The sequence below is a fragment of the Clarias gariepinus genome, chromosome 2 (genome assembly GCF_024256425.1).
Source record: "Clarias gariepinus isolate MV-2021 ecotype Netherlands chromosome 2, CGAR_prim_01v2, whole genome shotgun sequence".
In the NCBI taxonomy this organism is placed as follows: domain Eukaryota; kingdom Metazoa; phylum Chordata; class Actinopteri; order Siluriformes; family Clariidae; genus Clarias; species Clarias gariepinus.
In genome coordinates this window covers 30,522,964-30,540,984 of record NC_071101.1, presented here as the reverse complement: position 1 = coordinate 30,540,984, position 18,021 = coordinate 30,522,964, and the positions used below count along the sequence as shown (strand labels likewise).

General features: G+C 39.6%; 1 protein-coding gene across 1 annotated transcript in view; it reads left to right on the top strand.

Moving 5' to 3' along the window:
* The window catches only part of LOC128540808 (mucin-2-like), a 53,238-nt gene that overhangs the window by 9,147 nt on the left and 26,070 nt on the right, over positions 1 to 18,021 (top strand). The window contains exons 12-27 of the mRNA XM_053510794.1: positions 5,623 to 5,760; positions 5,877 to 6,041; positions 6,146 to 6,240; positions 6,326 to 6,452; positions 9,771 to 10,026; positions 10,130 to 10,182; positions 10,293 to 10,393; positions 10,903 to 11,054; positions 11,278 to 11,416; positions 11,600 to 11,704; positions 13,463 to 13,642; positions 13,757 to 13,996; positions 14,114 to 14,270; positions 14,724 to 14,852; positions 15,322 to 15,466; positions 15,557 to 15,600. Of these exons, the coding sequence (XP_053366769.1) occupies positions 5,623 to 5,760; positions 5,877 to 6,041; positions 6,146 to 6,240; positions 6,326 to 6,452; positions 9,771 to 10,026; positions 10,130 to 10,182; positions 10,293 to 10,393; positions 10,903 to 11,054; positions 11,278 to 11,416; positions 11,600 to 11,704; positions 13,463 to 13,642; positions 13,757 to 13,996; positions 14,114 to 14,270; positions 14,724 to 14,852; positions 15,322 to 15,466; positions 15,557 to 15,600 (2,226 nt within the window). The remainder of the gene's footprint in view (positions 1 to 5,622; positions 5,761 to 5,876; positions 6,042 to 6,145; positions 6,241 to 6,325; positions 6,453 to 9,770; positions 10,027 to 10,129; positions 10,183 to 10,292; positions 10,394 to 10,902; positions 11,055 to 11,277; positions 11,417 to 11,599; positions 11,705 to 13,462; positions 13,643 to 13,756; positions 13,997 to 14,113; positions 14,271 to 14,723; positions 14,853 to 15,321; positions 15,467 to 15,556; positions 15,601 to 18,021) is intronic.

The following is an 18,021-nucleotide window of genomic DNA, read 5'->3' as shown; positions in this document are numbered from 1 at the left end:
ATCGGAGACTTGCTTGTTGCCTAGCCGCGACGGGTAGCCCTGTCCCCAGCTAGGTTCAGGAACCGAGCGCCACTGAGCTGCGGGCGGTCGCTCGGGTCTTCCGCTGTAATGTCCCGCCAATATGGGCTCAGCGCGCTCGGCCTCGCGCATCAGCAGGTCGCCTTGCCGGCTAACGACGCACGAAGCTGTAGCTTGCTCCGGCGCTTGCGCAGCGCCGGCCTCCGCCCGAGATCCAGCGCCGGGATTTTCTTTTCGCCGCTCCGCGTTGGTTGACGTGGTGTGCTTGCGCTAGCTCCATCGAGAAGGCGTTTCTTCCTGAGCAGTCGCTCCGCTACTCGGTGGCCCGCTTGGATTTTAAGAAGGTCCTCCATAGTGCGCTCCAACCCGTTACTCTCCATCCCACTTCTGACACCAATGTAGCGTTTTTATCGCCGGAAAGGATGGTGGAGAGACGAGTGAGCTTAATTACTGCCCAATGCAATGGCTGGGAGTACTTTATTCGACACACAGCATGGATAGCATGAGCAGTTCATTCACACAGGAACCTACATCCAATTCAGCTTAGGCAAGAACCGGAGCACATTCCACACGTCACACCCCCACACGCACAACCAGGGCCGAAGCCACTAACCCAAACACCCTTCCCCATTATGGTGAACACACCGACATCCCCGCAAAGCATGCTGGTCGTCAGCCGCCGCCCCGCCCACGCCACAGTACATTAGTCAAGAATTGGATCATTGGGGCCCAAATACAGTGTGTATGCTCAGTATGTCCTACCACACCAATAGGTGAGGAGGCATATTAATCTTCATACCATAATCCGGGCCTACTGCATCATGGAGTAAAGCTGATGATCTCCAGCATGTATTCAATGTCTTTTGACTCACCACCACCCGACTAGAATAGTCTCTTTCCATTTTCTGAAACTGCGATCTTGAATTCTTGATATTACACAAAACCTGCACACTTTTAAAACCTCACCTATAAACAGGTTACACTGTTATGATACATTATTACAGCCTAATTCAAAATTATTTTACAATTGTAGGTTCAAACAAAACATTTAGTTGTTGCCAGCATTTTTCCATACACAGTACAAGCTGCTAACATGTATGCATAACAGATGTAATTAGCCTCAGCCTATGGCATTTTACATCTAAATCGCTAGCTTAGCGGCTAGCAGAACTTCATGATTTTTAATTAAACAAAACTCCTAATTAACCACTTAATAAAATAGTAAAAAAGATAATCAATTAATCAATCAATTTCTCTTACTTCTTGCTGAATTCTATAAAACTGAGCCTGTCAAAACAACAAGCTCTGACCAAATATGAGAGAGAGAGAGAGAGAGAGAGAAGGAGCAACATGGTTGTAGTGTGAGCAGTCAAGATGACAAAGCTCAGGGAATTACAAATGAAACAGTTTCTGATTTTCTAGTACTCTCTTACAATTAATGTGATTAGCTCATTTCCCTTGCTTAAGCATACATATGCAACTTCTATACATATAAAAGTTACTTTAGAAATTATATAGGATTGTTTTTTTTCAGTTCTAAAATGTCTGAACTCATTTGTTCTCTGAGTATTATTGCAATTGCCACAATTGCCACAGAGGTAATTTCCTTGATTAAGAGGTGCCAGGAGAGTCTGTTTGAAATTTTGAAAAATTTAGCTTGAACTAATTTAATATGATAGGTCCCCTTTTGCAAACATAAATAAACATCAATATATCTTAAGTTGTTTGTTATATGATGTCTGGTGTTTTGCATACCATTTATTTTTATTGTTGCATATTATCACTGTTCACTTCTGTTTTTCTTGTTGTCTCTACAGTTGTCTCTTTAATTTGTAACCCACTATTTTAAGAATTACAGTTCTTGAGATATTTAGCCACAAATGTTAACCTGACATAATGTAGGGGCCTTGATTTAGCTTATCTGTCTGTATATGCCTTGAAGGTCTCTAACTGAAAGGTTTTTTTTGCACAGATTATTTGTCAAAGCACTTATCTTTGTAATATGAGCAATGTTAAATAAAGTACAGTGGAATCAGCGGAAGTGGGCTCGTATTAAAAACATTCATAAACCAAATTTAATTTTACAATAAAAAATAATGGAAACTCAAATTATTCGTTCCACAGCCCAAAAAAATAATTAATACAAAATATAAAAAGTTAAAATAAAACAAATTACCCTGCACTTTACCTTTAAAAAAAGTAAAAATAAATCTTGACAGATAAGTGTTTCCATTTGTGCGCGCAGGCGCTGCGCGTGTATATGTGTGTGAGGCTAAAGTAAGAGGAGACTCCACCCTTCTGTCTCCCCCTACACAGTAAACCTCGTTTGAATTTCACACAAACACACACACATTAACGGAAAGACTGTTTTGTCGCAAAATTTAGCAAGGAACATCACTAACAACTCTCGTGTGGGCGCTTACCAACTGAATCACTGCTGCAAAGTAAAACAAACAAACAAATGAACCCGCACTTTTCCTTTAAAAAGAATCACAACAGAGCAGTGTTTCTGTGTAGAGCAGTGTGTGTGTGTGTGCCACACTAAAGGCGAGAGAGAGGGAGAGAGTGCGTGAACCAGGATGGTGTCAAATTACACGCACGCACACACACATAACAACAAGCTAAATTAGAGAGGGAAAAAATGGGTTTTATTGTCTAATGAGACTTTCTTTTGCTTTACACATGCGCACACACGTGTGTTATAAGAAACAGTACACGTGCACTGTACACACACGCTTTTAAATACAAAATAAAATATGTTTTACACACACACATGTGGTCACAGTGTTATAGTAAACAGTACACGTGTGCACGGATGTTAATTATACCAGTGAGAGACGCGCAATAAGACCCAGAATAGGAGACGGAATTTACCCACAATTACCCACAATTACCCACAATTCCGCAGCACAAGAGAAAGAAGAAAAAACGTTGGCTTAGTTGTGATCACGTGACGCTCGGCATCAAAACAAAAAACACATGCGTGACACATGATACTCAGTACTCGTAAACCTTGTTTGTTTTTCAAGTCAAAATTAATAAAAAATCTTTGCTCGTCTTGCGGAAGACTCGCAAACTGCGTTACACGCAATCCGAAGTTCCATTGTACTTTTAAAATGCAGTATAATTTTTATGCAAATTTAATACCTACAGTGAAATAAAATGGTTGTTATGGTAACTTTGGTGTCTTCTACCAGGTTAACAGGTAACCAGAAGTGGGTAGAGTAGCCAAAAAATTTACTCAAGTAAGAGTAGCTGTACTTCAAAATGAGATTACTCAAGTAGAAGTAAAAAGTAGTCATCCAAAATATTACTTAAGTAAGGGTAAAAAGTATTCGGTGAAAAGACTACTCAAGTTCTGAGTAACTGTTTTAATTGTAACATTTTTTTTATATTATAATAATAATTTTGTATTATGTGTTGGCAATTAACTCTGTACTGAAATATACTTATATATTTATAGCCTGTTAAAGTAACATTATATGTACAATTAAACTTAACATACAGTGGCTTGCAAAAGTATTCGGTCCCCTTGAACTTTTCCACATTTTGTGGAACGAAAAATCATACATAATTTCAAACATTTTTACAAATAAATAACTGAAAAGAGGGGTGTGCGTAATTATTCAGCCCCCTGAGTCAATACTTTGTAGAACCACCTTTTGCTGCAATTACAGCTGCCAGTCTTTTAGGGTATGTCTTTACCAGCTTTGCACATCTAGAGACTGAAATCCTTGCCCATTCTTCTTGACAAAACAGCTCCAGCTCAGTCAGATTAGATGGACAGTGTTTGTGAACAGCAGTTTTCAGATCTTGCCACTGATTCTTAATTGGATTTAGATCTGGACTTTGACTGAGCCATTCTAACACATGGATATGTTTTGTTTTAAACCATTCCATTGTTGCCCTGGCTTTATGTTTAGGGTCGTTGTTCTGCTGGAAGGTGAACCTCCACCCCAGTCTCAAGTCTTTTGCAGACTCCAAGAGGTTTTCTTCCAAGATTGCCCTGTATTTGGCTCCATCCATCTTCCCATCAACTCTGACCAGCTTCCCTGTCCCTGCTGAAGAGAAGCACCCCCAGAGCATGATGCTGCCACCACCATATTTGACAGTGGGAATGGTGTGTTCAGAGTGATGTGCAGTGTTAGTTTTACGCCACACATAGCGTTTTGCATTTTGGCCAAAAAGTTCCATTTTGGTCTCATTTGACCAGACCACCTTCTTCCACATGTTTGCTGTGTCCCCCACATGGCTTGTGGCAAACTGCAAATAGGACTTCTTATGGTTTTCTGTTAACAATGGCTTGTTTCTTGCCACTCTTCCATAAAGGCCAACTTTGTGCAGTGCACGGCTAATAGTTGTCCTATGGACAGATTCCCCCACCTAAGCTGTAGATCTCTGCAGCTCGTCCAGAGTCACCATGGGCCTCTTGGCTGCATTTCTGATCAGCCCTCTCCTTGTTCGGCCTGTGAGTTTAGGTGGGCGGCCTTGTCTTGGTAGGTTTACAGTTGTGCCATACTCCTTCCATTTCTGAATGATTGCTTGAACAGTGCTCCGTGAGATGTTCAAGGCTTTGGAAATCTTTTTGTAGCCTAAGCCTGCTTTAAATTTCTCAATAACCTAATTCCTGACCTGTCTGGTATGTTCTTTGGACTTCATGGTGTTGTTGCTCCTAATATTCTCTTAGACAACCTCTGAGGCCGTCACAAAGCAGGAGTATTTGTACTGACATTAGATTACACAGAGGTGCACTCTATTTAGTCATTAGCACTCATCAGGCAATGTCTATGGGCAACTGACTGCACTCAGACCAAAGGGGGCTGAATAATTACGCACACCCCACTTTGTAGTTATTTATTTGTAAAAAATGTTTGGAATCATGTATGATTTTAGTTCCATTTCTCAAGTGTACACTACTTTGTATTGATCTCATACATGAAATTTCAATGAAATTGGATTCATGTTTGTGGCTGTAATGTGACAAAATGAGGAAAAGTTCAAGGGGGCAGAATACTTTTGCAATCCACTGTATAATCACACAAACATGAAAAAAGCATTCTATACTCATCGCAAGATCCCACTAGTAGCAACATGAATTTATAGGCGTACCACAAAGTTAGAGAAAGATGCGAAAACTTTTGTTACCGCATGCGTATTTTGACCGGATTCACAGGTAGGATGAATTTATACTGTAGAACATCGGCTGAAGACCTGATTGGCCAAACGGGGTCATGTGATTATTGTTGCTGCATCTGCTGTATTGGTGAAACAGTCACGTGGTAGTTCTACCAGCAGTATGTGTAGAATAAATGTTAGAAAAGTAACAATCATGTGTAGCCGAATGTTGCGGAGTAAGTGCAGCGTTTTTTCTAATCAAGTAAAAATTTAAATCTTTAAAATCTTCAAATAAAATTAAAATTTCTTCAAAATCTAATCAAGTAAAAATAAAAAGTATGGTGCAGTAAAACTCTGAAATTTTACAATGAAATTTTATATATCTTCAATGTAGAGCAGCTGAGCTTTTTGCTGTGTTGGAAGTTACTTAATACGATACACAAACTTTATCTCACACTTTTTTAAGACTATTGTTTCTTTCTGTCCCAGCTGAATTCACCGTATTCAGACCATCGTCCTTCCACATCATGTTGCAGACCAGTTTTGGGCTTCAGGTCCAGGTGCAGCTTGTTCCCCTCATGCAGCTTTACATCACCCTGGATCAGAGCTTTCACGCCAAGACCTGTGGTGAGTGCTTATCATTATTTAATTATTGGATGAGTAAATCGAGGAACTGGCAAACAAGTAAATGAGTACACAACATGTACATGTTTCCTTTGTCTTAATGTTGTGTTTTGATGCAGGTCTGTGTGGAAACTTTAACTTGGTGCTGTCTGATGAACTGTTGACTTCACAAGGTGTAGTTGAAGGGACAGCCACATCATTTGCGAATTCCTGGAAAGCTCAGTCCAATTGTCCTGACCAAATTGAAAGGCTTGATGATCCCTGCAGCTACAGCATAGATAGCGGTGAGAAAAATGTTTTTTTTTGTTACAGATTTACATACTGTACTGTACAAAATAATGTTTACTAGCATAACTTGACAAGCTCATGACAACTAATTGATCTGCAGAGAGCTATGCAGAGCACTGGTGCTCTAAACTGAAAGAGAAGAAAGGTGTTTTTGCCAAATGCCATTCTGCTATAAACCCAGAAAAGTACTACAAGGTAAGCTTAAAATTTTAAAACACTTTACATTAATCTAATGCACAAAAAGATTTAACATTTAAAGCTTGTCTTTAACCATACACAGAGGTGTAAATATTCAAGTTGCACATGTGAGAAGAGCGAGGACTGTTTGTGTGCTGTCTTCTCCTCCTACGTTCGGGCGTGTGCGGCAAAGGGGGTGTTTTTGCAAGGCTGGAGAGAAACTGTGTGCGGTAGGAACAAATCTCTTTTATCAGTGTGTGCCTGCATGACAGACTATATTATAATGTTTAAAACAAATGCAAATATATTAAAATCGTCTCGGGTTACTTTGCTGTAACCCTGTTCCCTGAAAAGGCGGGAACGAGGTGCTGCATGAAAACAGGGTACAAGGTTACAGCAAAGTAACCCGAGACGTTCCCTTTCAAAGGCTACACTCGATGCTGCGTGAAAACGCTATGGAACGAGAATACCCACGCCGCCGCACTGCAAGTGTCTGGACCCTAAGGTTGTGTAGCGTGTGTGCACAAGGCCGAGGAGGTCTCAGAACTGTATCTGCGAGGCTGACTCGAAGGACCCGTGAGCATGGAGTAGCATGAACATCCAGACTATAAAATCTAACAAATGTGTGCAAAGAGGACCAACCTGCCACGTCACACCCTTGCTGCAGGGGAATACCTCTTGCCAGCGCAATAGATGAGGCGATCCCCCTGGTTGAATGAGCCCTTATTCCTAGAGCCGAAGTGAGCCCACGTGCCTCATAGGAGAGTGCAGTAGCATCTCTCACCCAGTGTGACAAGGTCTGTGTAGTGGCGGTCGCCCCCCGGTTGCGGCCCCCAGAGCATATAAAAAGCTGCTCTGACTTACGCCACTGGCTGGTGCGGTGGACGTAAATCTGAAAAGCACGTACTGAACACAGTAAGTGAAGTTTTTCCTGCTCTGAAGCTGTAACAGGCGGAGGACAAAAGGCTTCAAGAACAACAGGGTGCATGGTTGAGAATGAAACTTTCGGAAGCTAGTTCGGGTGTGGATGAGAGGTAATGTCCATCAAAAAAAACATCTTACGGGTCAGAAACCTGACAGGCGTTGACTCTAGTGGTTTGAAGGGGGTGTCAATTACAGTAGACCTTCAAGCACGATAGATAAATCCCTCGAAGGGACTGTGGCTCTAGTGGGTGGCCTCAACCGTTTAGCTCCATGAAAGAACGGGCAACTAAAGGGTGTTTTCCCACAGTAACCCCATCAATCAGAACGTGGCAGGCTGGAATAGCAGCTACGTACGTCCTGAGAGTACTAGGGCACAAGCCCGAGGACAACTTTTCCTGCAGAAACTCCAGCACTGAAACAATTCGGCAGTGGACTGGGTCTACCTGCTTCGTCATGCACCAACTTTCAAATACATTCCATTTGAGGGCATAAGCTCTCTGAGTGGGGGGGGAAGCCCTAGCACTGTCAATTACGCTGACTAAAAGACCAGCTTGACTTACTTGGTCCTGTTCAGGGGCCAAATGTGAAGGCTCCAAAGCTCGGGCTGGGGATGAAATATTGTCCCCTGCGCCTAAGACAGAAGATCCCTCCTCACTGGAATCACCCATGGTGAGCCGTCGAGAAGAGATATTAGGTCCGAGAACACACTCTGGTCGGCCAACAGGGCGCTATCAATAAGAGGTGCAAACGCTGTTGACGGACCCTCGCCGGGTCTCCCGGTAGCAGAGCTATCGGAGGAAACACATAAAGGGGTAATCTGGGCCACGTACGGGCCAAGGCGTCCAGACCCAGGGAAGCTGGAAGAGTCAGAGAGTAGTAAAGGGAACATTTGCTGTTTCTTGTGAGGCAAAGAGGTCCACCTCTGCTACATGAAATCTCTCCCAGATTGACTGAATACTTCTGGGTGGGGTTTCCATTCCCCATGTGTCACAGCTTGACTGGACAGTACATCTGCTCCCACATTCATATGCCCTGGAATGTAAATCGCCCTGAGGGACAGGAACTTGTCCCGTGCCCAAAGCAGAACCTGGTGCACTAGCTTATTTAAGCGGTGCGAACGCAGTCCGCCCTGACGATTAATATATGAGACTACCGTAGTGTTTTCCACCCGCACTAAGACATGGTAGCCCCTCAACTGCTGAAGGAAGTGCTTTAGGGCCAGAAATAGACCCATCATTTTGAGGCAATTGATGTGCCGCACAAGAAGATGACCTCTCCAGCTCCCTTGGGCTGGACGGTCATCTAAGACCGCACCCCAGCTCATGAGAGAAGCGTCTGTATTTAGCATCCTGCGACGACAAGACGGACTTAGAATGGGACAGGTAACAGGTAAGAGCACGCTTTTTGTGGCGTTGGGTCTCAATCCTAAGAAACAAAGATGAGCTAGGACGGCATCCTGATGTCGAAGCGCTAGCTACTGAGACTGGGCCAGCCAGTCGTGCGGGTGAGAGTGCTAGACCAAATGGAAGGACCCGATACTGGTAAGCTTCGCCCCCGAAAGCAATTTTCAGGAAGCTCCTGTGTTGTGGCAAAATTTATATAGGAAAGTATGCGTCCTTCACATCGATTGTCACAAATCAATCGCTTGGTAGGATTTGAGAACAATCACTTTGACACCTGTATTTATTTATTTTTATTCAGCCTGCGAAAATCTAAAAATTGGACGCAGACCCCCGTTCCTCTTGGGAACCAAGAAATACCGACTGTAGTACCCTGACTCTTTGTCTGGTAGGGGAACATGTTCTATGGCCCCTTTTCCCAGCAACTTCTGTCAGCAGATGCGCCCTTTCCAGTTTCATGGAAGTGGAGACCACGCCGTTGAAACGCGGAGGGTGATGTGAGACTGAATCCTGTAGCTTCCTTCTACAGTGCTTAGTACCCAAGGAGATATACTTGGCAGTAGCTTCCATGCTGCCAGTTTCTCCGAAAAGGGGCAAGAGTCTCGGCGGCTTGGTTAAACGGGGGGGATGTTAGATGTTCGGCATGGCAGGGAAAAACCAAAGAGCTAACACTTTATTGGGGACTGGCTGACACACCCATGGTGGCGGAGCATGAACACCGACCTCCTGGGGGTGCCAGGGAGAACGTGCCTATCCCCGTTGGGGGGCCACCCCCATGGTCTTGGGCACATGAGCCTCAGGACTTCTTTGTGAAGAAGAATGTTCTCACACCCGACCTGCTCCCCCACCGCTAACAGTACATCCTTAATCCGCACCCCATCCTCCGGCACACACCCGACGCCATGCCGGAGGGACAAAGTCTCCACACCGGCCTCAGAGGCCATGGTGCCTGCTCGCTCTCTCTCTCACTTTAAACTTTTATTTAAACTAAGACATTTACTGATTTAAGAAAAAATAAAGAAGTAAAGTCTCCAGAAAACTTGGCTGGACACCAAACAGTCTTTCATGCGCTCCCTCACACCCAGCATGCGCAGAGAGAGAGAGACAGAGAGAGAGACTGTAGAAACAGAGTATATAGTTTCTAGGTATTGTAAAGTGTTAGCAGATATTTTAAACCAATTTTGCATGTTTATTTTGTTTTACTTTTGTATTTTACAAATACAGATAAATACACTAAAAGCTGCCCAGCTTCCCAGACTTTCACTTACAAGCTTCAGCAATGCCAGCGCACGTGTGACTCCCTTAGCCTTGATCGTCAGGGCTGTAGCACTGACTACCTGCCTGTGGATGGGTGTGCCTGTCCAGAAGGGCTATATGAGGGTGAAAATGGTGTTTGTGTGCCCATGGACAAATGCCCCTGCTATTACAATGGAGAGCACATTAAACCTGGCAAATCAATCAACATTAAAAATGAGCACTGGTAAGCAGTTAACAATCAGTCAGAAACAATACAGTGGAGTACAGTGTGTGGAATACAGTGCAGTTAAATAAGTGCCTACACTGTTGTGTATCTGCTTTCTTAGTATTTGTGCAAATGGAAAGCTTCAGTGCCACTCCCTGACACCTCATGTTAAAGGTTAGTCACTTTACATTTGCGCAAAAAGGAATAATAAAAAAGGAATATATCCCAGTGCAAAAAAAGTATATACGATTTTTACACTTCATAAACCTCTCTGTATCCCATAGCCTGTCGTGCTCCAAAGGTCTTCTTTAACTGCAGTACAGCAGAGCCAGATGAGCATGGATTAGAGTGTGCGCAAACATGTGCACAAAAGGATGTTGATTGTGTGAGTATCATACACGTTTGCATTTTTTTCTAATCTACAGGAGACTTCAAATCTAGTTTTCAATGAAGTAAAATGTAATTTCTGAGAGCTGTGTGTTATAGATATAATTACAGTATTTTACAAATATTAACACATTTATATTTAAATCTTTATCAACATTTAAATGTTTTAATATTTATTAAAACATTAAAATATTGATTTCTTTTAAACGTTTGAATCAAACAAAAAATATATATTTTTAGCTTCTATCTTGTTCATGACATTGATTTAAAGTGTACTTTTAAAATGACACCAAGCTAACCTTATAGTTTTGAGAATATTTAAGTATATTAGTGCGTTTTTTTTTTTTTTACATAATACTGAAGTACAATGTAAAACCTTGAAATGTATACATTTTGAAAATTACAGGAAAATATACTGCGTTTTAGGTGTGTTTCTAGAAGATGATATAGAAAATTCTAAACAGAGCAGTCTTACTTTTTGATGTTGTTTCTCAATGCTCTTTTCAGTATCTTGCAGACTGTGAGTCAGGGTGTCAGTGTCCCACAGGTCTGCTTGATGATGGTCGTGGTTCCTGTGTTAAGGAGCATGATTGCCCTTGCAAACATAACAATGAGTTTTATGCTCCAGGTTCTCAAATTCCAGAAGAGTGTAACACATGGTATGCGCTTGTAATGCTTTATTCTTTATGTGTAAACGTTTTGGGTATTTTATGACCCAAACTGGTCATTCAAACAAATTTTTTTATTTATGAATGTACAACCTGACATAGGTCTACTTTATAGTACTTCTTTCAATTCCATTCAGGTTAAGTTAGTTATCAAATCAGTTTAAAAAGTTTATAATAAACAGAGGTCTAAACAGTCTGTTTTATTATTTTCCAGCATCTGTAAACATGGCAAATGGCATTGCACTCAGAAACAATGCCCTGGCACCTGCACAATCTATGGCAGTGGACATTACAAGACTTTCGATAAGCAAAGATTTGGTTTTAGTGGAGACTGTAGTTACATAGCTCTACAGGTATCTAATCTTGTACTTTCTTGTAAATAATTTCAGCACAGTCTGATAAGCTGATTAGAAATGCTGACCACAGGTGCATATATCTACTGTTAAGTAGCCAAATAATCTGCTCGGCCTAAATAACCTGATGCCTGATGTCATATGTCTTCTAATGATACAGTACTTGTTTTCATTGTTTTAAAGGACAAGTGTGGAAATAAGACAGGAACATTTCATGTGATCACAGAGAATGTACCATGTGGGACAACAGGGACTACGTGTTCCAAAGCTGTGCGGATTGTATTGGGAGTATGTACAATTTCTATTAATCAATTATAGTTTATAAATGTGTAATGTGTGACCTGGCAAAGCCTATGCAAAAACATTTCAGATCATTTCTAAATAATACATTTTCAACCAAAACAAAAACAAAAATTTACAAAAGAATGTTTGTATGCCAGAATATATAACATAATGTTTTGCTAAAGAAAAGAGGCCTGTATGATGCTCAGATTTTCCTAAAAAAATGTAGCAGTATCTCCAACATGCTCAAAACATTTTTCCAAACAGATTTATTATAAAACTGCACAATTGGTGCCAAAGACTACAAATACTGACAGTATATACTATAGAGTAGTATATAGAATTATTCAACTGAATTATTTCTAAAGAAGTCTTTATTGAATAATGCTCCATATTTATAGCCTTTACTGCCAAATGCAATTTAATCAATTGAAAAATCACTATACAGTGGAACCTTTTTGAATTATGAGCATAGTTTGTTCCGGAAGCAGGAAGTATTCCAAAACACTCATAAACCAAATTGAATTTTCCCCTAAAAAATAATAGAAACTTAAAATATCCGTTCCACAGCCCAAAAAAGTAAATACATAAAAATAATTAACACAAAATATAAAGTAAAAATAAAACAAATTAACCTGCACTTTACCTTTAAAAAAAAATCCTGACAGATGTCTCCTGATAAGTGTTTCCATCTATGCGTGCAAGTGCTGTGTGGGTGTGTGTGTGCATGTGCTGTGTGTGTGTGTGTATGTGTTTGTGTATGTGTGTGAAGCTAAAGTAAGAGGAGACTCTTACTTTCAGCCCCTTCAGTCTCCCTCTTCTCATCTTACACAGTAAACCTTTCTTCCCCCTTATTTGAATTTCACACAAACACACACACATACATTAACAGAAAGACTGTTTTGTTGGAAACATCAGCAAGGAACATCGCTAATGACACTCGTGTGAGAGTACTCATGGAATGACCGCTGTAAAGTAAAACAAAATAACAAATGGACCTGCACTTTCTTTTTGAAAAGAATCGCGACAGAGCAGTGTTTCTGTGAAAAGCAAAGTGTGTGTGTGTGTTTGTGCAGAGACAGGGTGCTTCACACACACACAAACACTAAAGGTGAGAGAGAGAGAGAGAGAGAGAGTGAATCAGCACGGTGTCAAATTACCCGCACACACACACATAAGGACAGGCTTAACCTTCTAATGAGACTTTCTTTTGCTTTAAAAAGAGAGAAAAAACGTTGGCTCAGTTGTGATCACGTGACGCTCGCTGTCAAAACAAGAAGCGCATGCATAATACATGATACTCGGTACTCGTAAACCGAAAATAACCGAAAATCTTTGCTCGCCATGCAGAAGACTCGCAAACCGCATTACTCGCAATCCGAGGTTTCACTGTATATTATTCTTTTTACATGGTTAAATGTTTGGGCAAACATGACAGTTAATAAGCCATAACAGTCTGTTGGACTTCCACAGCAGTTTCCTCAGCAGTTATACATCACCATGATAAGGTTCTGTAGGAAAACTGTGTCTGTGTGTGTGTGTGGGGGGGGTGGGGGGGTAGATTTCTAGCATTTTGCAAATGCTAGATGTGTGCTTTTATTAACACACTTGTGACTCAAAGAACTCACTCAGTTTGTAATACTTCTTTCTTCTTTTGAAAATGTATCAAAATTTTCAGTCCATCCATAGGTATCTATCTATCTATCTATCTATCTATCTATCTATTTATATGAAGTGATTAATATTTTTTGTCAATTTTAACAGAGAACAGAGCTGGAGTTAAGTGATGGTAAAATAACAGAAATTGAGGCTGCAACCAGCCTATCTATTAACTTCAATGTGAGGAATGTGGGTCTTTACCTGGTCATAGAATCTGATATTGGCTTAACAGTTTTGTGGGACCGTAAAACAACAGTCCGAATCATTCTTCAACCCCAGCATATGGTGAGTAGAACATGTTTCCAAACAGAAATGTTTCCTTTATTTTATATATCACAATAGCAAGAAAATTTTATACTGATCACAATGTGAAGGTTTATATACCTAATTGTTTTCTAGGGAGAGGTTTGTGGATTGTGCGGAAACTACAATGGAAATGGCAAAGATGACTTCATTACTCAAGGCCTGCTGCATGTTTCTGATGTTCTGGAGTTTGTAAACAGCTGGAAAGTACAAAGCCATTGCCCTGACGCTAAGCCAGACTTTGATCCCTGTTTTAAAACACCTAACCGCCACACTTGGGCAAAGCTGCAGTGTAGCATTATTAAATCTGACACTTTTAAAGACTGCCACAATAAGGTACAGTCAAGCAAATTTTTCTATTGTAATGCCATTATTTTCATTACATAATTTGTAATCTCCATTAAAACTGAGAATCACATTAAGTGGATTTCAAAAAAATACATTTATGTACAGGTGGAATGGACCCCATACTTTGAAAACTGTGTAAAAGATTCATGCTCATGTGACACTGGTGGCGACTGTGAATGTTTTTGCACTGCTGTGGCAGCTTATGCACAAGCCTGTAATGAAGCAGGCGTCTGTGTGGCCTGGAGAACCCCAGAGATCTGTCGTAAGCCTTCTTTCACCTACAATACCTAATACCTATGTGTCTATTTATCAATTTCATAACTGCTATAAGTGAGTTAATGCCATTTACTAAAAAGAAAGTAGCAATAAAGTAGAAATAGTAAGTAGTTTACATACAATTTACTTTACTTTGCTTACTTTTTATACATATACCTCTCCATATGATCATAAATAACACAAAAAAATATAATATAGGTTATTATAAGGAACATTATTTTTCATTGTTTGCAAACATAAACCCTTAAACTCAGTTTTTGTCTCAAAAGGTTTTGTCTCAAAATAAAATTAATAAATAATACTAAATATAATATTAATGTGTCATAAGAGAAGTACCAAGTCAATGCACCACAGAGTTAAGTCATACACAGTTGAAGATTTACAAAATCCATATTGGGATGCTAAATTGATTTATTTCTGTGTAATTTTCATCGAAAAGCTGTGTTTTGTGACTACTATAATCACCAACATGAATGCACATGGCACTACAGCCCCTGTCACACACCATGCTACAAAACCTGCCTCAACCCCAGTGACAATTGCACCAATCTTTTACCTAACGTGGAGGGTGAGTCTACATCCAGTCCTAGTTATTTAAATAAACTATTTCTGTCTGTAAGATTTGCTTATTAAATATTGACACTTCGTATCAATTCCAATGTAAAACCTGAACTCCTGTTTTTTTTTTCACTGCACTCATCCAGTAGCAAATTATGCCTTTTAGACTTCAGCTTTCAATGAGCTTCAAAACAGTAAGATCCCCCCAAGCAATAGGATTGCTACTGCTTTAACTTGACTCAAAATTATCACAGCCATATCATAAAAATAAAAAGTCACATATTTGTTAGAAAAATAATCTGTCTTAAGAAAAAATGGAGTATACACTATTTCGCATGTTAGCTCTGGCCAGTGTTGGGCCCTCGTGCAAGGCTCTTAACCCCTTAGGTGCTTAGATGTACGATAAGAAAAATATAATTCACTCTAGATAAGGGTGGCTGCCAAATGCTGTAAATGTTGAAAGTCTGTCTTTTATACAGGATGTTATCCCAAATGTCCAGAGGAGAAGCCAATTTTTGATGAGAAGAATCAGATATGTGTTGAGAAATGTAATGGATGCATCATCAATGGAACAGAGTATAAACCTGGGGAGTACATACCAACTCAAATACCATGCTATTTATGGTATGACCAGTCACTGCTTGTGCAGGTTTTAAACCTGTATAAAATGCACACATAACTGAATCTATATTAATTGTATATCCCTATTTCCAGTTACTGTGGTAAAGATGGAAGTGAAAACTGTTTTCTCCAACCTGGTAAGCACACACACACACACACACACACATGATAGGATGCAACTATATAGTTGAAATTATTTAACCCCCATTTATTTATTTATTTATTTTTTGGGGTTTGGGATGGGGCAAAATTAGTACCTTACAACAGTTGATTCCTGCACTCTTAGAATTATTTTCTGAAAAAAAAAAAAAAAAATCCCTCACAAAATTGTAAATCATGTGTTGTCTCAAACATGCAACTAATTAGATGCCTCTGGTGTATTTGATTTAGAACTCATCAAATACCTGGACTTTCTAGAGATTGGTTGATGGAGATGTTTGACTGCATGTCAAAACAGGCAAATCAAGAGACTTGTCCATAAGGTTAAGAGAAAAAATCATTGCCTTGCACAAACAAGTACAAGGATATGAAAAAATATCAAAGTTACTAAATGTTTCTAGAAATACAGTAAGAAGCCTATTTTGCAAGTTCAAAGTTAAAGGAACAGTAGACACTACCTGAACATGGTAGAAAAAGAAGGCTATCACCTGCTCCTAACAGATTCCTAAGGAGGCTAGTGTTAAAAAAAAAACCTTGACTGACTGTAAACGACCTACAGAAAGACCTCCTTTTACAAGAAATGACCTACAGGAAACAACCTACTTTTGTTGGTGGCAGGCACTGAAGTTTCACTCTGTACTATAAGGTGCATACTGAACACTGAAGGCCCAAGACATACTATACCCCAAGTCAGTGTAACTGGGCCTTCCAATAGGACAATAACTCCAAGCATACTTCCAACAAGGCTTAGTTATAGGTGAAGTTCTGGATGGTTCTGGAGTGGCCAATAAAAAAAAGGAGCTGCAGCATGCAAACCCAAGAATCTTACTGATCTAGAGGCCATTGCCAATGAGAAAAGGGATAAGACCCCCTAGAAACACTACTAGAAGCTGGTATCTGGCTAAATATCACATTTGCAGCGAGTCATAATACTGTAAACTAAATAGCTAAATAATAGTAGCTAAAGGGCGCTCTAATAAGTACTAAAGATGTTTCTTATCAAGCAGTTAAATAATTTTAAAACTGAAGTAGTCATTAAAAGTAGCATTTTGTGTTGACCTTGAAGAAACAACTTAATAGTTGTGTTATGCTATTTACTGTTCATCTAGCAACGTAATTTTGTAATTTCGGCCAAAATCTGTTTAGAAAAAGGCACCATTTGAGGAGGGTCAAATTATTGGGCTACATAAAGCAAAGAAAACAATGAAGGAGATTTGAAAATGGGTTATGAACACCAAAAACATATTAATGTTTTTAGTGAAATTAAGAGATTTAGACTACAAAGCTGTCATGAAGACTCATATACCGTAAAGGCCACTGGTTTTGAGGATAATCGGGAAAAAGACTTCCATTTCTTAGGGAAGATACATATTGGACTTTGGTATAAAAAGAAGCACACAAAGCAAAGAGCCAATTATGCATAGTGGCCTTAGGATGATAGGGAATCATTTTCACACATGAACTGTCCACCACACAATTTTGCTGTTAACAAAGCTAATAACTATGTGATAATTTACTGTGTACAGTATAGAAAGAGTATTGAGAAAACACAGAAAAAAATTAATCTTCAAGAAACAGACACAGCATGGCTTACTCCTTAAGAAGTAAAGTATGAAAAGATTAGTAGACAGAGTAATGTATGTTTATTCTTCCTGTCGGATGTTTAAAACCAGTTTGCCTCGAATGTTTTGAAACTATGGTGCTAATAAAAAACAGTAATGTGAAGCGCCACTATAAGATAAAAAACGGTGCATTAGAGCAAACATATCCCAGTTTTACATGCGAAAATGCCCATCTGACACAGATTGCCCCCCCGCCATACCCAATATCAATAAAAAAATATCTATTACAACATAATTTTATCACACAAAACTGGCTGGACAGAATTTAATGGAACTTTTACCTTCCTTGGATATCTGTTTGAAGTTTTACCTGCACCATAAGTGAAATCAAAAGGTTTAATAAAAGCGATGTTTTAAACAGTTAGATGCCAGAGCTAACAATCTACTTTAAAATAAGCTGCTAATAAGCTACTTGCTGAATGTAAACAAACATCTGCACCAATTTATATTAGCAAAGCTAAACTGAAATATTTTTAGCTATTACTTAATATTTTCAATGCTAAAATAATGAGCTGGAGTAAATTTAAGATAAAACTTAATCTTCATCGGATCAATTTTTTTATTTATCATCTGAGATTACTGAACAGGGACTGCATTTGGTTAACGATGCAAGAAGTATAACTTAATGTAAACAAACTGTATGATACTCAACCTTACAAAATTTTATTATATGATTAATAAGTTAGGCAGAGAGTTCTGCCATACATAAAGAAAGGCATACATGTATGTGGGCTTCAACCTGAAATAATAATATCATTGATACATTAAAGCTGATCT